This window comes from Ambystoma mexicanum, chromosome 1p, assembly GCF_040938575.1.
Source record: "Ambystoma mexicanum isolate Mex_15411 chromosome 1p, UKY_AmexF1_1, whole genome shotgun sequence".
NCBI classification, from domain to species: domain Eukaryota; kingdom Metazoa; phylum Chordata; class Amphibia; order Caudata; family Ambystomatidae; genus Ambystoma; species Ambystoma mexicanum.
This window is the reverse complement of record NC_090921.1, coordinates 269,175,963-269,199,754: the sequence shown is the minus strand read 5'-3', so window position 1 is coordinate 269,199,754 and position 23,792 is coordinate 269,175,963. Positions and strand designations below refer to the sequence as shown.

The 23,792-nt window shown below is 45.1% G+C and overlaps 1 protein-coding gene across 2 annotated transcripts in view; it reads right to left on the bottom strand.

The window, feature by feature from the left end:
• ARRB2 (arrestin beta 2) overlaps positions 1-23,792 on the bottom strand; it is an 893,685-nt gene that overhangs the window by 161,101 nt on the left and 708,792 nt on the right. For both annotated transcript variants that reach the window (XM_069646588.1, XM_069646589.1), the window contains one exon: positions 2,146-2,200. In XM_069646588.1, coding sequence (XP_069502689.1) covers positions 2,146-2,200 — 55 coding nt within the window. The remainder of the gene's footprint in view (positions 1-2,145; positions 2,201-23,792) is intronic.

Here is a 23,792-nt window from a genome sequence, read left to right as displayed (position 1 = left end):
AAAAACAGGGAGACAAACACATCAGGACATAAGGAGTGTAGGAGGGGGCAGGGGGAAAAAAGGGATGGGAAATCCTATCACCTACACGCCAAGTTGGGAATGGAGTGCAGAGGTGGCCTGCAAAGTAAAACCTCTTGCAGTGGCGAATGGGGAAGGACTATGGGGAGGGGAAATGGAGAATGACGAGGCGGGCCCAGTAGGGAGACATAACATGAGAATTAAGGCACAGAAACAGGGAGACAAACACATCCGGACATTAGATGGGTAAAAGGTGGGAGGGAGGCGATTCGGAAGAGGGTGCGGGGAGGGAGCGGATAGGCAACGGGAGATGGAAAGGGCTCGGGGCCAACACAAGCACATGCAATCAGGCCCGGATGGGTGGCAAAGGAGCACAAGTATGGCCCAAATACTCACTGTGCTTACGAGGACCAAGTCAGACAATGGCCCAGAAATCACCCAGCAGGCCCGGGAGGGTCACTGGCCAAGGCACTCACCTGCAGGCGCTCCGAATGGTACTGAGCAATGGAATTGGCAAAATAAGACCCAGGAGGGTCTAGGGTCTTGCACACTTACCTGCTCGTCTCAAGATGGAAGTGGAGAGCAGGCTGCAGTGCAGGGACTCGGGCCGGCAACACAGGTCCTATGGACCAATCAGGGCCAGGGCGAGATGGGAGGCGGGACTCAGAAGGGGAACTGGGACCGGGAAACGGGGGGGCTGGGAGCTCACGGGCAAAGGGAACAATTGGCAAAAATAAGGCCCAGGAGGGTCCAGTGTCTCGCGCAATCACCTGCCCGTCTCAGGATGGAAGTGTCCCTTTGTTTATTTACATTCTACATTACTATTTCACACTGTACCTTCTGCTACACACCTAAAGGTATGTTGGTCCCCTCGGCTGTCTATCACCCCCTGCCCCTGTATCGCTCTTTCACTCCTTCTCTCATTGACTTCACTCAGCCGAGTTTCCTACCCGCCTTCACCCCTTACCCCCACCTTGTGTACCTGAGCTTCTTCACAGCCTTCGTCATACTTCAAATCTTTCTCATACCTAGTAGACCTTACTGTGAACATTTGCAGATATGCAGCACACCGCACCCCACCCACATGGACCTACCTGTTGACTTTTGCAGCCGCACTGTACTCTGCTCCTTACATATGTGCTACCTACTGTTGTCCTTTGACAACCCCCGCTGTACATTGCACCTTCTGGCCTGCATCAGGGAGGAAGGATAGCTTGGAAGCAAGACAATGCAGCGCAACACAGGTGCAAACCCCTATCCCGCACTTAGAAACCACTTGCTGATATTAAGCACGCTATAAAAGAATAATTATAATAATAATGTATTGTTCTCTCTGCGCCGCATTGCTGTGTACTGCTTGTTAACCACTGTTGCATTTGGTTCACCTATGATGTGTTGTACTTTTTTGTGCTGTTACCTTGTAGTCCCCTGCACCTCTGATCCATTTCTACCTACATGCTAATGTTTTACCCCCCCCCCCTCCCTGTGTTGCACTCTCTTGCTTGACCCCCAATTGTGCCTCTGCCTCTTGTTTTCCCCTCCATCTCCTACCCTCCCCCTCCCCCATCTTGGCCCTGTCCCCATGCTCAATACTTTCCTAATTGCTACAACTGCCTGTCTTTTTGCCTGACACAGCCCTCAGGCCATGAGGCGTGGCCTTGCTAGGCTATGCATTTTCCCTACCTTTAACACTCATGTATCTGTATGCCTAATGTAACCCCCTGTATAATGAGGCGTGGCTTTACTACTCATAAGAACCACCTGTACGTTGTACTCTAGGCGTGGGCCTGTACTTTGAAAATTGTTAATTCACACTTACAGTCCCTGATACCTGAGGATTTGGTGCACTGCCATAAATGCTAAAATACATACAAAAATAAATGCATTCAAAAATACTGTTACTTGGTATTTGATGGATTTTAAAAAGTGAGCAATGAAAACAATGGCGTGTGTGGAAAGATAGAAAAAAAAAAAGGAGAGGCAGAAACCAGAAGAGATAACAAGAGCAAAGACTGCCAGGGAGGTATAGAAAAGAGAAAATGTGGGCTAGAGAGAGCCAAGCAGACCAGAGATATAGAAGGAAACGCAGAGATGGGAGGGTCAAGGGGACCATCAAAAGAATCTTACTTCGTTTCAAACTCTATTAGATTGGTATCGACTGGTGCGTCAGACTCAGGAATCACTGAAAAAAAAACAGAAACATTGATTAATGTTAACGCAACAAAGAGACTAGTCTAAGAATAGTAGATGGGAACAATCCACTGGTTATAGCTGATAACTTATTTAATATCAAACCATCTTTCACAAACTTTAAGCTTCGTCATCTTCCTCATCACATTACAAAGCAATCTAATGTATGGTACTTGGTGATGAACAGGTTACCTCCAGCGCTCCCCTGACATCTGAGAACCCAGCAGGTAGAGGGCCTTTACAAGGTGTGTGCCCGCCCAAATTGGATTCAGATAAACAAGTTATTCTAATGTAAATGTTAATTCCTCCAGCAATGCCTGCCCTAATAAAACAAAAAAAAGAACTCACAGGAAGACCCATGGTGTCAGAGACATATCTTGGAAATATTTGTTCTGGTTCGGTGAAGGTTTGCATTTATAAAGTGTTGTATAGAGCCTCTCGAGAGGCAGCATGGTGCTCAGATCTTAATACATGGAGTTTCAAGGTAAGAGGGACTCACAAATGACCAAGGAAAAATAAATGTTTTGCACTTACATTTGAAAACAAGGTGGTTTTTCGGTAGGACGAGCTCCGGTACAAGGCAATTCCATAAACTGGAGGCATGGACAAGGAAGTAACGGCATCTCCTTCTTTGGCTGAAACGTAGGATTACCACCAGGCCAGCTGCTTCTGATCTTAAATGCCTACAAACTACGTGCTCTATAACCCGCCGGCTGATGTAAGAAGGCCCTTGGTTATTGTACGTAGTGTGAACAGACACAAGGCTTTAAATCTGATGCATTTATTCACAGGTAGCCAGTGCAATTCCCAGAGTACAAATGGTGATCATGTCGGCACAGATGGAGCGGCAGCCAAGCAGTTGCATTTTGAAAATAATGTAGCTTCTCAAGTAATTTTTCTGGAGTTCCACATAAATGGTACTGTAATAATCCAAACGGCTAGCCACGAACGCATTTATCAGGTGAACCCTTGTAAGTAAAGTAAAATACTCGAAGAATCTTTAAGTTCACAACTGCAGAAAACTGCTAATGGTCGGCTTGTTCATTTGAAGGTCCATTTTCAGTGCTGGATCAATCCAAACACCTAGATTTCGTACAATTTTTGCAGGCTCCGGGCAAGGTCCTAATGATAAAGGCAGGAACCCCGCCATTGGTTAAGAAGGATTTCCAAAATCATCTTCTGTGGAGAGGATTTTGGGATACCTCCCTATTTAAGCTCAACAGGAAAGATGCCGACAGGTTAACCAAAACCCAACTAAGGGAAGAGCGCGAGCCTTCAAGGTTTGGTTTCAGGAAAAGTGTGAGTGTGGTCTAGGGCTACAACAACTGCACACAGTACAATATAATTCAAATTAGACAGTAAGTTTATAAAAATACAGTTATTTATTATGCCTTTAGGTACACACTAAACATAAAAACCACAGGTAGAAATGTCAAGTCAAAACCATACAAAGCATACACACATTCATCAATTAAGAGACAAAAGATGCACATGAATTGGTAACCAGTGTTTAACGGGTTAACAGTGCAATATAGACGAGTAGACAGATGCAAGATAAACTGTAAGGATCAGCAGAGGCCCAGTTCCCTCGGTCTTATGAAGTCCAGCCCTAAAATGCATGGGGCCCTGTGGCCAAACTGTCTTCAGGGAAGGTATTTCATAAATGATGCAGTGGGTTGTTGTAGTGCTTTAGAGTTATTAATGTTTACCCCAGATCAGGCAAGTACACAGATCAATCCTATTCCTAAGGTAAGCACTAGGAAAGGATCCTTAGCCCAGGTTCCACGACCAAAGGCCAGGCAAGAGGGAGATGGGGACAAGGCCTTTACACCTAATGTTACCATATGGAGGTACTGGGGGGGGTACAGAAACTGGTATAATAACTTAACTCCCTGACTGATTCTTCAGGTTACACGGTAGGTATTCCAGAATTCGCTGGGGTCACAATTGTCTGCCCTTGGTTCTGGTGAGAAATCCCAGGGAACACAGTGCAGAGGTCACTTTTTGGATTGGGAGCTGGTCGTGTTGCTCAACAGACCATTCAGTCAGCTTCCAGAACAAGCTCCCAAATGAAGAAAATGTGAAGACTTTGGCAGTGCAGTCCGTTAAGGACACCTCAGTGGAGTACAGAAAGATTGTTCCATCTGGCTCACACACACACAAATCCCACTTCGCCACGAAAGCAGCAACTTTCCCTGGGCAATGGGATTCCATATATGGTATTTCCTGACCTGAGAAGGCAGGAAGAAGTCCAAAGAAAGTGAAAAATCACATGGCATGCCATTTTAAGGTTCTCGCCACCTTTAGTACCCATTTGCGGTAAATGTAAAAGTCCACAAGAAAAATATCCCAAAAAAAGTCAAAACTACTCAGCTGCCACCAGCTTGTGTTAGGCACATTGTCAACGTAACCAAAAAGCCATTAGGTAAAATGTTACATAGATACAAAGTATTCTGACTACACTACACCGTAAGGTGATGTGTTCAATTGTAAAAATACAAGAAATCCAAAAGAGAGTGAACAAAACAGGCAAGGGGAGAAAATCAGAAGACATTAGGGAATGCCAAATGACTGGATAGACTTAGAAAATACGCAAAACGACTGAATCTACGACTGAATCTAGAGCCTATGGAGGGGAAGATGAAAAAACGAAATCTCATGCCTGTGTAATATCCAAGCTAATCAGGCTGTCTGTCGGAACATTCTTATTACACACACAGAATAATCTCTGTTTTTCTCAGCATTTAGCTGCAGACTGTCTGTAGTCATCCACTCTTTTACCCGCCTCATGTAAAGTTTAAAACAATTGAGTGGTTGCGATCAACATCTCCAAGATGAATAATAACTGGAGTATCATACATGTACACGTAAAAAGGGTATTTCATAGCCACAGATGAGGTCTGCCAAAGGTTGCAGTCTGTCAGTTTACTTTGTTTTGGCTGATTAGACACAAAATATCAGACAGGTTTTATAAACTCATAAGAACTTTCATTAATCATTCTCCCAAACTCCACACATTGTTCATAAACACATAATGAATCAGTCCCAGAATACACAATTTACAAAAAGATTCACATATTTGCTTATAATCCAGAATAAGAATTTGGTGTAATTTAAAACATGAATATCACAATATTTGTCTTAGTGCAGCGAGTGTTTGGTCACTGCGTGTAAAGCTATCCATTTTGCCTGCTGGAGCCTGAGCGAATTGTGTGGAGTCTGTTTTCCATTACCTCTCAAATCATGCATCACGCTAGTTTGAAACGACCAGGAGGCAGCCAAGCGTGGCGCAGAGTGCAGTGAGTATTTGGTGGTCAGAGGACGGCAGTAGGCAAGAAACCATCTACACACAGTCAACCAGGATTTGAAAGTGAGTTACTATCTGTAGAGATATTAACTGTCTTCTTGCTCTTGTGTTAAATCGACTACATTAATACGTACGGTTTCTTTTGACATTCTAACTTGGACTTCTATGGTAGCATCAGGGGGGAAGAATACGATGTATTGTATAAACTGCTCGAGTTACTGCAGGCTGCAGTAATATAAGTGATATAGTTTTGGGAAGTGCATTGGTGAACTGTGCGGATTGCAGAGTGTCAATAGACTGCTTCCTGAATAAAGCGAGATCCCCTCATTGACTGCGGGCTAAATAGCATTTGTACTCAAGGTGGCAGGAACACAAGGGATAGAATTTAGGGAAATTAGTCGGAGATCTGTGCGCGTGGATGAGTGCTGACAGATCGCTTCCTGAATAAGGTGAGAACTCGAGTGACTGCAGGCTGAATGGTCGGCGTGACCGGAGTGTTTGTGGTTTGGTGCTTTGGGTCAGGGAGCCCTGAAGATGGCAAGGTCTATGACCGGCAAAGTTAATGGGTATCCTGGCAAAGCGGTGACTGGCACAGAGTATTATACCTTCCCCCGGTACCTTTTTTCCTCCCTAGTTCCGTTCCCCTTACTGCATGATTTTACATCTGCTCACATGGCTATTCTTTTTTGAAAAAGTTCAATGAAATCAAAGGAATCTTGCTGCGTCACCCTACGCAATGACTCCAGACAAATGGGGAAAATGCCTACAGAACTCACAAAATAAAAAGCCCAGGCCAAATCCATTCCCGAGTAGTAAAAAAAACAAAATGGATGCAATGCATACCAAAACAGCTATAAATCTCTGTCTCTCCACCCCAGGCCAATTCAAATCCGCAGAATCCCTTTCAGCTAAGCTCGCTATTTCACCAAACCAGACTATTACTGTACACATTATCTACAGACCTCCTGGCCCCATATCTACCTTCACCGAGGATCTCGCCCACACTCTGTCTCAAAACACCAAGACTACCTCGCAAATCATCGTATTAGGTGATTTCAATGTATGCCTTCTCGACCCCAACCATGCTCCTGCCCACGAGGTTAATAGTTTACTACTCAATCTAGGCTTCACACAACGTGTGACCGCACCCACCCACTCCAAGGGTAGAATCCTAGATTGGATTGCTGACGTTAATTGCGACGCCAAGGTCAACTCCAACCTACCATGTGCTTGGACGGACCATCACCTTATTACTTTCAGCATCCCCACTAAAACTACCCATTCCACCCCTAACATAGCACCTGCCACACTCACTAGGAATAAGCGCAACATAACTTATGCTAAACTCATACCACTCCTCCTCACAGCCCTCAACGACCTTGCCTCAATTTGCTCAGACCCCACTGTTTTGGTAGACTCCTACAACCAAACTATGTTAAAAGCATTAGATCTCATCGCCCCAGCCAAATTACGCAAACTAAAACCTAGGGCCCACCTGAATTCCTGGTTCACGTCCCAGTTGAGAACCCTACGCAAGGAAAAAAGGACCCTTGAAACTCGCTGGAGAAGCCACCCGACCGAACTTAAAGCAAGCATGGCATTAGCTACACTAAACTACAGAGAAGCCATACTATATGCAAAAAAAAGACCTATAATAAACGTATTGAACTTGCCAAATCTAACACCAAGGAGCTCTTCAAAATCCTAAAGGAATTGGAATCTCTCGCCCCTCCTCCAGACACCTGCACTAAAGACAGCTCTTGGTGCACTAACATCCAAGAGGCCCTTCTGGGTAAAATTACTATGCTCCAAACTAAAATGAATGGAAAAAAAGCAGTCTGCATTCTCTCATAGCACAGCTTGCTCCTCAGGTTAACCACAAACTTAATACTGGCCCCGTGCAACCATTCAGCTTCTCACCCCTCTCCACCTCTGAAGTTGAACACATCAACAGCCTCAAGCCAACTAATTGTCAGGGAGACTCCTGCCCTGCCACTTTTATCAAAGAGGACTCTCACAACCTGCCGCCTTTTATCACCTCACTCAAACTCCTCCTTCAGGACGGGGATCATCCTGGACAACCTCAAGGATGCCTGGGTCATTCCCCTTCTAAAAAAAAACAACACTGGACGCCAACATTCCCACTAATTATAGGCCAAAAACGCAAACAGAAGATTTAAAAGACAAGGGAAAATTGGCCCTCCTACTTTTATTAGACCTCTCCGCAGCATTTGACCTAGTCAACCATCAAATCCTCTGTCACCACCTCAAAACCGCTGCCAACTTCTCCAAGAAAGCCACAGCCTGGATCACCACCTTCTTGGACAACAGATCCATGAGGGTCTTCTCCCCTGCCGCCACTGTAAAACCCTCACCTGTCACTAGTGGAGTCCCCCAAGGTTCATGTGTGTCCCCAACACTCTACAATGTCTTCACAAAACCCTTATTGAACATACTGGATCGCATGGGCGTCACCTACACTAATTACGCTGACGATACCCAAATCCTTATTCCCATTACAGGCGATTATAAAAGTGACTCACTAGCTATCAACTCTATCAAGTCATCCAGGCCTGGATGGCGCAGCACGAACTGTGCCTAAACGACGAGAAAACCGAGCTACTCATCTTAGGCTCACCTCATAAACTCAGTAAACTTGACCCTTCCTTCGAAGTCTTTGCCATCAAAGTGACCAAGGGCACTAAGACATTAGGCATGTACCTCGACTCCACACTCTCCTTAACTAGACAAACCAATGCAGTCTCCTCAGCTGCATCTTACACATGCAAGCTCATCACTGCCTGCCACCCCTTCCCATCACCAGCCAACTGTACTACTCTAGCCAGGACCTTGGTCCTATCCAAAATTGACTATTGCAATGCCCTCTACTTGGGTACCAACCAATGCAATATCAGAAAACTCCACATCATCCAAAACAATGCTATTAGAGCAGCCCTTAACATCCCTAGGACTTCTCACATCTCAGAACACAGACGCAATCTTCATTGGCTCTCAGTTACCCAACAAATCTTCCTCAAAGCTCTGACACTCGCACACAAAAGTACTGCGAATCAAGCCCCCAACTACCTATCCAACCGGTTCACAACCCACTCAGCTACGAGACCCCTCAGAAGCACACACGCCAATTGTCTTGTCATCCCACGCTTCAACCTCCAAAAATCTGGTGGCCGCAGTTTCCCAGTCCTTGCTGCGAACTATGGAATACTCTCCCCAACCCACTCAGAGCAGAACCCTCATTCCCTGCCTTCAAGTGCAAGGAAAAAGCTTGGCTGGCCACCCTGGACTTGGCCTGACCCTGACCAGAACTTATATCCCAGCATTCCAGGCCGCCCACGCATAATATCTTACCCTAAATTCTGCTCAGACTGTACATCCCCTACTCCCCTCCCTATGCTTCTTGTACATTATGTATATTCTCATTGTAATATTTTGCCTGTAACATGTACATCCTGTATATTTTCAAGTTAAACACTGTATATGTATGTAACCTGCCTGTAACCAAAAATGCACCTGGTTGCCCTTGGGCCTTGTGCGCTAGACAAACAAAATACAAAATACAAATAAACTTCTCCCAGCCTAAGAAAATGCTGTGGCTGTCAAAACAACGGCACAAGCAGCATCTGTTTTTGAATCTCTCTCTGAAAAAGGGGACAAGTGTGTCTTGGACTCCAACATATCTATTGACAATAATGGCTCCCTTCTAAAGCTTTGCCAGGTTATTCAAAGAAATTCTATGGCTGCTGCGGATTTCATATATGACAATATTTTGAGTTCAAACATATCTTGCACCCCTGACTTGGGGAAGTTATTAACCACTTCAGAATCGCTAACCAGTGAAAGAGACTATGAGGAGGAAGCAGCGGTGGTAGGTGCACCGCTCCCCTATGATTCATATAACACAAGAACCCCCATTGAAGCTCTACTGGGGGGGCACTGGAATAAAAAAAAAAAAAAATTAAAAAAAGGTGCCCTTTTCCTACTATGTACTAATATGGTGGGAGAGCAGGAAGCTTTGGAGGAGGTTGTAGCTAAAGTGGTTGGCATAATTATGCTGGCAAGCAAGGACTCTCTCTCCTGACATCCAGAGGGTGGAGCAACCCCAGTAATGGGGCCGACAGTACCTCCCTTAACCGATGTTAATCCATCTGCAGGTCATAACATGGAGGCAGAAATATCATCTAGGGCAGTAGGATTGTGTCGCTTACAGGCAATGTCATTGCCTCTTAGGGAGGATCGACGTCAAAGAACAGCTTATGTTGTGGCTGACTCGGAGTGGTGCTTTGGAGGCAATATGTGCTGAACTCTCACTTCTAAACAGTTCTGTGAGTCCTCCTCTGAACACCAAGCAGCACAAGCATCGCGTCCCCGCCCGTGGGGGTCCCCAGCGCAAAGCTTGGACAAATAAGCAGATGGCCAGGCAGCACTTGGAGATGAAGATGGGGGATTGGCAAGTATACACCTCATCAGAGGAGGCCAAAACTGTTACTAAGACTATGAGTGATGGCATGGTCAGAAGGGTTTGTTTCCAGGGCCCCCCTGGATAGGTGGAGCCAGAAGCACAATCCCAATCACTGACGGACTCTTTCAAATGAGAGGCTGTGTCTGGCCCCGTTTGTCTGCTGGCCTTACCTCCTTCCCTACTCTTTGTCCCCACCCTCCTCCAAATACAGAGACCACACATTGGCTATAGCTTCCTGGGATATGCCGTCCCTTCCAACTTCCACCTATAACTGCCTACAAGTGCCGGATAGGGAAATCTCGGGCCTGCTTACGGGTACTAACCATGCTCAATCTTTGGAAGTGATGCCATCTGTTCCCTAAGCGAAACAGTTGGCCGCAGGGCTGGAAACAGTGAGGCACAATACCCAGGAAATGTTGGGGCTCAATTCTGATTGGTTCACTGACCTTTTGCACATTAAATGTATTGAAATAAGCTAAGCCCTACAGCCATGAGCCATTTTTTGAACCGTACATGGTTATTGGAACTGTTACACCTTATCCCGCATCTATGCACCATTTCTTTTGTGAGAAACCTGAAGCGTTTCTCCCAGGCTATTCCCAGGGATCCTTTGTTTAGGTGGCCAGTGGAGAGCCATCGCTCTTGGATCCCAACCCTGGGGGTGGGCCGGCGAGGGAGGATCACCTCGGCAGGGGGTCTTTGGGGACTATGGTAGGCACGGCCTTGTGCGATACATGGTATTCCACCCGTTCCGATACACCCCTACCCGACATCCCCTCAGTTGTCAAGGGATATTGTAAACAGAGTCCAATCATACCCCAGTACCTTTCTGTAAAGAAAAGGCAGAACCATCAGGGAAAACAAAGAACATCCCTAAACTCCAACATGAGTTTCACCCCTCTTTCCTCGAAACCCACTTTTCAACAACCCTACATTCAAACCCCTTTTCCTGACAAAAATCTACAATATTTGTATTCCTTTTTTGTAGAACACTACAATTCCCATATACCCATTCCCCTATTGAAATGGCCAAGGACTGGGACGAAGGAGAGGCAGATGGAAGTCATGATGATTGCCCATAGGAATCCATGGGCAAATGTTTCCTATGTGCAGTCTACTTGTTGTCCCGATAATGAGGTCAGGCAGGGAGTGACAACTACTCACAGCTGACTCCAATCTAGCTGGGAGTATAAAAGCAGCAGCCAGAAACAGCATATTGAGCGAGCTGGGGATGCTGGAAGGTGCTGAGAAGCCAGACGAAGACCAAGTGAGCTGCAGAGACCCTGGAAGACCTGGAGGAGGAAACCACACAGACACTGGACCTTTGAATACAGGGGAGGTTGCAGTGTGGCGAGGGAACTGTACTTGCAGGAGGCAAAATCAGGAACATCAGGGGTCTCCTGGCGGTATCACACAATAGCTCCTCCCATGGGCCAAGCACGTGAGCCCAGGTCTCTGATGGGCAGGCGATGAGACACTGACTTCAATACACATCCCCATTGAAACTCCTGCAGCTCCCAAAGCCATGGAATGCCGTTTTGGGGATCTGTGAAGTGAGAGCAAAATAAACCACAATGCATTCTAGGACTGGAAGTCCATGACTGGTTCTTTGCGAAAGCTGAGAGGGGTCCAAGCTTGGCTGAGGGAGACCTTTATGAAAAACATTAAGAAGGGGTCCGAACCCGATGGAGGGAGAATCCTAAGAACCTTTGGGGAGAAGTCAGAACACAGAGGACCCGGAAAGCCAGAGTGCATAAAAAGAAGCCTTGAGAGACTGGAGAAGAACGTAAAGCCAAGATGCTGAATCAGAACGAGAGAGGCGCTCTGGCATGGCAAGGGAGATGCATCTCCAGGCAGCCGGTGAGTTGAGAGAACTTGTGCCAGGCCAAACTGTGTTGAACAAAGGTTGCCAGCGACAAGAGCGTCACTGATGAAAGTTTGGTGAAACCGTGAGTGAGGGTGCCAAATAAAAGTAGAAAATTGGGGCAGAAAGGAAGAAAGACCCCCCCTTTTCTACATGATAGCAAAGTGGGTGCCCAGTCGAAAGATCTGTATCAGGAAGGTATACTGCAACTAGAACTTTTGAGATTGGATGGAAAGATCGAAGTGGTCCTGCAAGGTTTTAAGAAAAATCCCTAGCACAATCGAAAGTCTTTCATCCCAAGAAAAACCCATGAGAATGAAAGATAGGCTTGCACCCAGTATTGAAGTTACTCAAATCAAAGGACATTACGATAAGTGAAAGGAAGGTCTGAGCCTGACTGCGGGGGGGACTACGGTGTCTTTGAAAGAGAAGGGAGTCCGAGCACAGCTGAGGGAGACCCGAAGGTGGAACAAGCGAAAGGAAGAGAACTTTAAGTTGTTAGATCTTTTTGTTGAACAAGACTCTCAGAGCGAGAGACTATATGTGCTTTTAAGAGACTCTGTGTTAGAAGGTCCTGCCGTGTGTTAAAGACTGCCTTCTCACGCTAAGAGAAGCCAAAGTGAGCTATAGAGCCAGAGTGCTCTACCTTACCCCGTGCTGAAAACATGGGGAAGGGAACTTTAGGCTCTACCAATCTGGCATATTATTTTGAACACTATTCCTTTTTGCATTTCACACCCCTTTCAAATTTGATTGTATTAGTGGAAGGGCTGGTAATAGGTTTTTCTAAGTATATGCACTTTTATTATTTAGAAAACACTAAGAGGACTGTGTTATTATTTGATTAGCTTGCTCCCATCTGTAGATTTCGGATTAGATAGGCTTTTTCAAACCCTTTAAAGTTCAATAAACACCTGTACTGTGATCACTTTTGTCCGTCATCTTACTATTGAAACCATGGATTCCTTACACTTCTAAGGACATTCAAAAACTGGAATTGCCTACCGTCGAGAGCTTTTAACTGGGCACTGGCAACATTCGCCTCACCCATAGTAGTGGAGCGTATATGTAAAAACTCCAAGTCAATGCTTGAACTACGATTTGAGGTTTTAGCATCCCTTCCTATCCCATCCAAAATATTTCAGGCAGTGCTCGTCCCGTGTTCAAAGCCCTCATCGGGGCTTTGGTCGAACCTAACCAAACAAGCTTTGTAGAGGCAACACAGGCAGTAGTCCCGTGTAATACAGCGGGCACGTTGACCAACCCCTCTGGAGAAGTCTGGTTCCTTGTGTATGTTGTCTTGGAATTCCAGGGGTCATTGCTCGTTTTTTAATAACCCAGAGTCTCTTGCTGTTTTAATAAGGGCCCAGGTGTTTCTGTTTGCAGGAGACATCGTTGAGTACCTCTATTGACTTGGATGGTGACACTCTAATACTTTGCCCATCTTTTTGGCAACTAAGGGGCCGAACGAGCGGGCGGTCTGTGCATTAGAGCCAAATGGTTTTAACACATCTCAGAATATGTACCTTCTAGACCTCATGGAAACTTTGTCTACCTGTATTGAAAAAGCATGGTTTGACGAGGAGGCCACCTTGGTGGCAACCCTGTACGACCCACCAGGTGGCAATACCACTCCACTGAGTTAATGGAAGTGGTGTCTGAGACTTTTAGAAATTGGCATATTCAATTTCCTAAGGCATTATTTTGGCGGGTGATTTTAATGTTGATTGTGCTCAGATTCAAGTGAAAAAAATTAAAAGGTGAAATGAAGGGATTGGTGGTGACCAGGGTGAAGGAATGGAGAGGGGTCTTACCAGAGTTTGATTTAACGCCCCCACCCCCGAATCTGAACTAGGGATAATCACAGATTACACGGTCTAACGTACGATACAGTAGTTGTATAGACTTCAGTTTTATTGACTGTTTGCTAGTTGCAGCCCTGAGCTTGAGATGCTGCCCACGACCGCCAGTCACCATGGAATGCTGTCCATGAAGTGCCAGGCCCCCCAGCAAAAACTGGTCATTTATTGAGTGTTAATCCTATGGTTAATATCCAGGGGAACAGGTTGCAATGGACATCAGTAAATATACAAAAATGTAGTGTTGCTATGGGGTGCTGTGGTTTCAAAGGGGAGAACATTTTGAGAAAGTAATTGGGATCTGGGGAGGATGCAGGTCTTATTTGGGGCCCCCAACCACAGACATTTTAAGAGTAAACACATGGGTAAACCAGGAGTCAGATTCAATCATGGAATAGACAAAAAGAAAAAAAATAGCCAAATGCAGTGGTGCAGAGAACTGAGTGAAGTCTTGTTATCCTGGAGGGAAAAACATTTTTTTTTTTTAAAGCGGCCATGTCGAGTTAGACATGGTTGCAGGGGTACAAAAACCTTGGTGAACACTACTGGCTGGAAATGCATAAACCGCCTGATAAGGACGCATGACACAAAGAAATGTTGGCACCTTATATGCAGCCATGGGGCTGGTAAAATGGCTAAGGACATTGCTGGTATTTCAGAACAGCAATGGGGCTCTTTAATAGAGAATTCGTTCTGGTGGGAATCGGAATCAAGCCCAATTGTTGAGCCTAAGAACCTGAGCGAGTCGCTGGTAAGTTCATACATAAAGGTAGGTGGCCAGTATTGTCAAGTCCAAGGCCTCTAGGGCCACTGGCCCGGATGGTCTCTGCAATGTGGTACTAAAGAGCGACCCACAGTTCTGGGCTCCACTGCTCCAACTTTTATTTTTGCAGAGATGTGAAACCAGGAGGATTCCTTGCTCTTGGAAAGGCTCAATTCTGATATCTGTCCACAAGAAAGGCCCTTGTGATCAACCTCTAAACTATAGGCTTCTAACCATGTTGGACGGTAGTTCCAAGATATTTGCTAATATATTATTGGACCTTTTATCCTCCTGGGTAGCAGATAAGGGTCTGCTGAACTTCCAGCAGACAGGATTTAGAAAGGGCATTCAATCTGTCTCCTCTAAACCCTAATCTCAGATATACAGTGTTATCCTGGTACTGTGCTATACGATGGGATATAGATTTGTTGCTTTTATACTGCATCAAATCATTGTTATGAGAATCCAAAAGGTGTCCCACCCTCTAGTCTGTTAGGCAGAATCATATGCAGTACCCTTTTGGGACACTACACACAATTAAGACTACAAGTGTCAGTACAATGTCACCTTTGGAACAACAGTAATGTGGTAGCAGTGGCTGAGCAGCCAGACTTATCTCACAAGTAAAGTGAGCAGTAGGACAGGTACACAAAGGACCAGCAAATACAGTGATTCAAACAAACACTTACTCAAGGTTTCTTTGTAAAAGAATAAACATTTGTTTACACAGTCACTTGGAAAACATTCCACTAGTAAGAGCAGCTCCATATCACAATCTAATATACTACAATACACAACACCAATCCGTTTCTGAACAAGTTCAGCTCACCTGAAGTGGGAGCAAAATGGCACTTCAGTTACTTTAAAAAGGGGTAAAAAGACAAGGTTATAAGAATCAACAGCACAATTACTTTCATAGGCAGGGCAAAGGGTTTCAGTTCACTACAATCAGCAATTCAATTCAATAGGCCTGGGCCAAAGTCAATGGTTCAGACTCTTGTATAGGAAAGCACAGTTCTGGTAGTAAATGGTTAAGTCTTTGCCACGGACATTAGAAGAATTTGGTCAGACGAAAAAAGTTAGATGTTGGTTTAGGGAAGGACAAGCCTTCGAAGTCGGGAAAGATTCACAAACTTTCACTGCGGCCGAACAGAGTTCTGCACCGCACTTGCTCAGTTTCTTGTAAGTGAAGAAAAGCTGTAGCTGAGGCAGTTGTTCCTGGTAGTTCCTGCAGATCTCGCTGTTCCTGAGCTTCAGTCGTGGGGACAAGGAGGATGTCGTGGAAGTTCCTGCACTGCCCAGGGAAGATGCCACAAGCTTGGCAAAACATCGGTTTAAGGTGCGAGTGCCTTAAAGTCCACGAGCTGGTTTTCTTCCTCATGGCTATCCGGTTTTCAACAGTACTCTGAAGAAAATTCGACCAGGTTGGGAACGGTGTCCAGGTGGCTTACGAGTTGGTTGTTCCCACCAAACTCAAGGGAAGAAGTTAACCTTGAAGGGCTTCTCTGTCGATGGAGTTTCAGGCAATTCGGACCTGCATCAGGGCTTCACCGGTGGACCAGGAGTTGCAGCAGTCGGACTTCCTTCAGCTCGTCTTCGGTTCTTTCATTCCAGTGGTCGACTCTGCTTTCCAAGTCCCAGAGACCTGCTTTTAAACAGTTTTCCCCCATTCATTCCAGCCTGGCTGTCACTCTCAAAGCAGTGTGGCTGTCCTTGCTAGACAGCCAGCTGTCCAATCACTCCAGAGAGCATTCAGGTCTCCTAGGAAACTAAGCACAGGGAGTTTCGGGCACCTCCCTCACATCCTGTCCATCCCAGACACTCGGGCGCCAGAGGAGGGCTTCAGCACTGAAGCCCGCCAAAGGCCAACGAACAAAGGGACCAAACCTGGTTTGGGGCGCAGAGACAAACCCAAGAAGGACCTTTCCAAAAAGAAATGGCGAAAAAAGTTGACCGGAGTCTGTTTTTACAGATAGGTCTTAGGCGCCATATTGGAAAACATGGCTGGCCCAATTTTTGCAGTCGGGATAAATCATGGTAGTTTGTTTAAAACCACTGCCACCACCCATTTCAAGTGGGAAAGAGTAACATTTGACTGTTGCATGAGATTTTAGACTTCGGGGAAGCTAGGCAACCCCCTCTCTATCAGTCTATAGGAAGATAGTGTCTGCTGGGTCTGTAAATTTAAAAAGACTAGTAAAGTCAATTTAAATTTACATGCTCTGGGAGACAGTCAGTCCCAGAGAGGGTATTGAAACCTTGGGGAGTCTGAAAGACACCCCTGTGCCACTGCACTGAGGGTGATGTGTGACACACAGAAAAAGATGATGTCTAAGGAGTTGTTTTAAAACTCCATATCCAAAGAACACAAAAGTAAAATGCACAACAAAATACATGGAAGAGTGGGAAAAAGGCTCACGCTCTTCCCAGGTAAAAAAATCAAATCCTAGATATCCAGCAATGTTGCTGGTGGGTCTCAAAAGGTAAGGGAAATTAGCACATTCTTGAGAATTCTCCCTAACACTAGTCCCTGGGGATCTGTCATCCAGGTGGCCAGGACACGGCCATCGCTTTTGGATCCAGTTCCTGGGGGTGAACCAGTGCAGGAGGATCACCTGGGTGGGGGGTTTTCAGGGAGTGGGACACCGGATGGCGAGACGCGGTATCCCTCCCCCTGTAACATCTTTACCCCATCCTACTAGGTAGGATACGTGCAAAATGTACCCCCCGCCCTTTCCCTTCACAAACCCTTCCACACGGATAGCCCGCTCTTGGAGAAAATAGACTCACACCAGAGCTGTGTACCTGACATGTCCCGCTACTATGTTCAGGTGAAGTCAGGTAATTACTGACAATAACTCGCCTTCCATTAAACTTCCCTACAGGAATAAAAGGCGGAACAGCAGTTTCGAGTCGGCAGCTGAACGAGGGGAGAAAAACGTCAAACCAAGAACGGTTCGCAAGGAAGGAAATACCCTTTACCTTTTGGGCAAGAAATCTTTACTTCAAGAAACGTTAGTCAGATAGCGCAAGGCCGGGAAACCAGACTGAAGAATCCTGCATTGTGTGTTGGAGATAGCAAAGGCTCTCCTGCTTAACAGACCAAGGCGGGAAGGAACAGTACCCACCGTGCTATCGTCCATGGCTTCAAGAACAAAGAAGCGCCAAAGAGATCAACACAGCCGGTGAGTTGGGGAGACCGATGCAGGACCGGTCTGTGTTAAAGTAAAGGTTGCAAGTGGCAACATTGTATAACAAGCTCTGGAACTAACATTGTTAAACATGTGTGATGAACGACGCGAGTAAAGCTAAACGACTGATGAATGTTTGAACTTAAGGAAAAATACAATACCATTTGACAGAATGGTCCGGCACCGTCCATGTGCTCAATCGAAGGTCTCTGTAAGGTATCTCGCAAAGAAGTGATAGAAACAATAGTAGCAGATTGATCAGATCATTGTGCTAAGTGAATCGAAGTGGTCCGGCGATGGTTTAAGCAAAACCCATCGCAGATTCGAAAGTCGATTTTGATATCAAGAGGAAAGTGTAAAAAGTGAGATTACATAGTCCGAGCCAGAACGAGGGAATCCAAGTGTAAACATTATGGTGAAAAGGGGGTCCAAGCCTGAAGGAGATAGGCCCACGATTAACACTGGAAGTAGGAACTGGTGCATGTGAAAATCCTGGTAAGAGTGGAACTTTGATATTTATATGTTACAACAGGCCCTCTGCAGTAAGAGACGGTTATTGGAAAAGAGCCTTTGGCAGAAGGCCCCAATACCTATGCTTTAAACTGTATCCTCGTGGCAGAGAAGCCAGTGTGTGCGAAGCTCGAACGTGCCGCCTTGCCCCGTGCTGAAAACCTGGAGAAGGGAAGCCAACTGCTCAACCGTCCCGACATATTTCTTGAACACTTTTTTTTTTGCATACACAATTGTCCCACACCCTTTTGTATTTAGAAGTAAGGATTGGCAATAGGTTTATCAGTATAGGCCCTTTTACTTTGAGAGACTCGACTAGCACTGCATTATTATTTGATGGCCGTAGCTTGCGGATATCCTTATATTTAGGTTAGACAAGCGTTCAAACAACCCACTGAATTTCAATAAACACCCTTGAACTGTTATCACTGTTTGATACCATGCCTTCCTTACACTATACGACACACATGCTAGGGTCAGGATGTCCCAGGAGGGGGCCTGGTCTAGTCCCTTCCCTACCAACAGCGGGCTAAAGCCGGGCTGCCCCCTTGAACCCCTTCTTTTTAATCCATATATATCCAAGTTAGCCCTTGCACTGAAGGTGGATAATAACCATCCGCCGCACTATGGCAGGGAATTCCTCTCCTGCTGACGTACGCAGATGACACAGTTATCTTAGATCGCACAGCGGTTGGCCTCCAGTGCTCTTTAGATGCTCTTCATGTCTTTGCATGCGAACACGGATTTACCCCGAATGCCATAAAAACTAAAACCATGACCTGTGGTAAAGGTGCTAATGGTGCTCCTTGATTCGCTTGGAACTTGGGTGGGGTCAAGTTCGAACAAATTGCTGAATACAAATACCTCAGTATTTGTATTAGAGCAACCATTTCGACCTCATACCTGGTGAAGGACTAACGTACAAGGCCTGGCAGAAGTGGCTGTCAATTAAACTGGATTGACGCCTATGGGAGTCATTCCATCAAGGCAAAAATCATCACCTATAGGACCTGAAATGTGCTGGGCATATTAGATGCCCTGGAAGTATATTATGGGAAAAGGTGGTTGGCTGGCTCCCAAGGCTGGAAGCGGAAGCAAAAGTCCTGCGGTCATTACTTAGCCTTTCTGAGAGGGTTGCTGTAGAAGTGATAAGACTCAAATTGGGATTGCCCCCTCTCTTCTCACTTTGGAAAATTTCGGCCTGCAATTTATGGGCCAAAATACATTATGGCTGCTGGGGAGAAGACACCCTATCAAGCCGGGTCACCATAGTAGATTTTCTAAAACGTATGGTTTAGAGAAATGGAAGAGATGGTGAAGTTCCATCTTTATGAAATGAGCATACATAGTGTGCCTGATTCATGGCTGGACTTCAACTTCCCATGACATGGACCTAGCATTAAACTATTTGACCACATTGCATATGTACGAGATATACTTGCACCAAGGTTTTCCCATAGATCGCCCAATGTCCTACCTGATAAAGCTCGGACTTCCTGCTTTGATTAGATTCATCCTATGGGTCCGTCTCTACATTTGACCTTTTTCTAGAAAATATGGGCGCTTGGGTGGGCCTGCCTATGGGAGACTGATTATGCAGACTCTATGGTAAACATGTAGAGACCCCCACGACACATCCCAACCCAATGCGCAGCACTTAAGTTTAAAGGGGAGTATGATAAAGCTTACAATAAATTTGAGCTCTATATGTTTTGGAGGATGATTTTTAGTGCAGAGTCATTGATTGTTACGGCGCCCTACAATTGGTGGTCGAAAAACGGTCACTTTAATTTTAAGAATTTTATAGTTGAATAATTTCACAATGTATGAATCAGCACTGAAAAAAAGCAATAATACCTCCGAACATTTGGATTTTTTTTAGTAGTCCGTGAAAATATTAAATGTATTTTAATCATCAGCAGTGTTTGCTTTTGTGATATTGTATTGATTATGGTCGTTTTAATAGTGTAGAAGGTGACATTTGTTAACCAAATGCCCTTAATTAAGAAGAATATTTTTCATAGTCTACTCCTCCAAGACAAAGCTTTCCCGCCATAAATGGATACAACGAAAACTATATCTAAATTTGCATTTTCGCATAAACCTTTTGCTGGCGTCAAAGGTACGAACTCTATAATTAATCAACATCGTTTAAGATTTTTATATCTAATATGGGCATAAGTAGGACAAATAGAGAAAATGTAAAGACTCTACACTGTCATGGCAAAAAGGGCAGCAGCTAGAGGATGCTGTATCCTAGCATGATTGAAATCATGCTGAAATGATAAAGGTAAAATTCTCATATTACGGGGCCCAACATAAGATTTGATGATAAAAGATGGGTACATTTCTTGAATAAAATCCTCCTTAATAGTCAGATATGAAGGTACCTGAGAGGCTAAGACATTTGGTAAGATTTTTATTCGACACCAAGTCAGCATTAGGGGCGTTACTGTATTGGTCTTATGGCGGTATGATAACCACCTTGCCAAATGATGGAATATCATGGTTATCACGGTATAGCAGGTGGAGTTAACTAATCTTAAATGTTTTCTTAAAGGTCATAAATTGTCCGCATTTTGAAACTGTCTCTGCACATTTTTAGCTGATCCTCGAGAAGTCTAAGTCGACTGCAGATTGGTCCTTCATGGCGCTCACTCGTTGATCGTCTTAAATGAAAGAGTGACTAGTGGAAGTGTTAAAATGCACATTTTGAGCAATGAGCTTGCTGCTCAGTCACAGGTCATCGCTTTGAAAATCGGCCTGAACCTGCATTATTTTGGAACCACATAGCAAGTGCATCATGACCACTCGATGCGATCAGTCATAAAAATGTGTTTTGATAACGCTTTATCCCATTAAAGGGACAAAAGTCACTCATGTGAGGTCTGAAAGCCCATGTCATTGCGTTTCTTTTGTCAAAATGTTATAGCCAACACACACTCATAGAAAGGTTGCATATTGATCAAACCACTATAGCTTTTTTACCATCTGCCTGGTGTATTATAAAGGTCTGATGTTGGAGTCACCACTGACCATGTAATCCCAACAGGACAGCGTTCAGTGGGCGCTGTTTATTTCTTTCAATACATGTTCATTTACTTTTTTAAAGGTAGTCGCACAAATCCTTTTGAAAATGACAAAGTTAAAATACATATTGGCACAAATCTGGCCTAGACCACCACAGCCCCATTATTACCATTTTCCCCAGGTCTGAGAGCATTAGGACCCTTGTCATGTAAGTTGAGACAGAGGAATGCTTTCATGGATGGTGTCCCAAATCGAGGATAGACCTGAGAAATATCTCACGCCCATTTCTCTGGATACTTCAAATTGAATGAAGAATATGTCCTGCCTGCTTGAGTCCAGTGCCATATGCAGAAGGCAAGTGAAGCAACAACGCTAGTGCCAATATGCAAATCTACAGGGAGGACAATGGGGGGTAGTTTATATACTAGCACAAAGCATTGATAGGCCCAGTGTTCATACAGTCTACAGAGCTAACGTTTTTTGTGGACATGCATCAGAAGGGCATCCAGTTCATTCCCCCCTTTGAATTCTGGGTTGTGTAGTTCCCCCATCTTTCAAATTGGTGCCAAAGCTACAAATTGGCTGACCGTTAAACCTACTCTACCGTTCACAGAGAAAGAGCAGTCACAGCATCAAAGCTGCATTTACTAATGAGGCCTCACTTTCCCTATGCTCTTGTCTGCCAAACAAGGCCACGTTGGCAGACGCCACGTTCCACAGTGCAAGATCCAGACTGCGCAGCACTTGCTTACTGCAGCCTTTCTAAATCAGATTGAAAAGCTCACTTAATAGCTGCAGGCCCTAAAACGGCATAAACATCATGACGGTTATTATAGTTCAATTAAGCTGTTCACGGTATCCATAACGGTATACCATTCTACCGTTACACCCCTACTCAGCATGTGCATCTATTAGCGGTTTGTTAGCTCTATTTATACTAGTGGGATTACGCCATAATAAACTCTACATTTAATATCCTCAAATTGTCCCGGATATACCTAAACCAGGGAATAGACAAGGCATCATGGCAATTAAATCAATCAGGGCTTCTCTGTACTTTATCAGGTGTGATTAATCGAGGGAATTCGTCCCTTGTCCCCCCAAAGGAGAGCTCTCTGCACCCTGTAAGGACTCGGCAGGTGAGTCCGCTCTGCGGCACCATCCTTAGGGGTGTTGCAGAGTAAGACCTCACCGGGAGAGAATCCCCATCTATGGAACAGGACTCCCGTTCCTGTAAAGAACTCCCTTTTGCCCTCTAAGTGATGGCTTTTATGGATTTGTTTAATATATCAGAATGTTATCAGTTTCTTGTAGATAAAGTCTTCCACATCAACACTGACAAGAAACTGAAGCTTTCCCTTTAAATCAAACTCTCCAAAGGACTGTGCTGAGGATACTGAAACCAGAGAGAATTGGTATAGAGCCGAGAGAGAGTGCAAGAGGCCGAGAGAACCAGTGGAAGTCTCTGTATGTAGCAGGAAGGAGGTGGGGCTGTTGCAGGACACGGGTCCCGCGTAATCCAGAGCAACTCAAATGCGGAGCAGGAAACGCTGGAGAACCGGCGTGTAAACGTAGAGGAAATCTGAACACGGTCGAAGAAAGTTTGGTGATGGCAGGGCCACAAAGCAACCATGGTGGGCAGACAGCCTGCACAACAACGAAGACACCACCAGCGGAAGGAAGGAGCTTCCAATCAGAGTCCCGGAACCAGTGCTATCCAATTGGCAAGAGCGGAATGCAGAGGAATGCAGAGGAGAGAGATGCTGTGGAAAGAAAGTTGCGGCGCTACGAAGTAAACAAGAGAGACCAGTGTCCTACAGGTACTGGCGCGGTTGTCCCAGAAACAAGAAGGTGATACAGGGAACGGAAATACCTGAAAGTCCAGAGGGACTCCTTACAAGTTAAACAAAACTCGTTGCAGTACTAATGCGAAAGGAAACAGAAATAACCTGATAAACCAGAACTATGTTCATGAGGTAAAGAGAAATACGAGAACCATAAAATGGCAGAGAAATAGTACAGTTATGAGGAAATAAGATTTTGGTTCTAACAAGGTAAAGAGAAGAACGAAAACCAAAGCAATAGAGGGAAAAATTGAAGCTTTATACTTTTGAAAAAGGGAAAAGTTCATCTAAGAAAGAGAATGCAATAAAGAGACAATAGTGGAGTCAGAAAAGTCAACCCATATCTTGAGGCTAATAAAGAGAAAACACTAGAGAAAGACATTTGTGTAATGAAGACATGTAAGCTCTGGAAGATCAGCCTCATGCATGAAACAGCACCCTGGGAAGAGGTAGATTATGTTTGGAAGTTGAGCAATCAAAATATTCAAAAGAAGAGGAATATAGAAGGTGGTCTCGAGCACTACAAGAGAAAAGCAACCAGATTAGAACTAGGACTATCTCTAAGAAAGAGGGAGGGGAAAATACCAGTCCCCTAGAAGAACGGCATAACCTAAGCCAGAGAATAACCAGGGGTTTGTAGAGGAGCAGGTGGACGTCATCCCTAGCTCCTGCCCCCTCACCTCCATCATATTGCAGGAGCAGGAGAAGAGCCCTTTGTGGGACACCAGGTATTGTC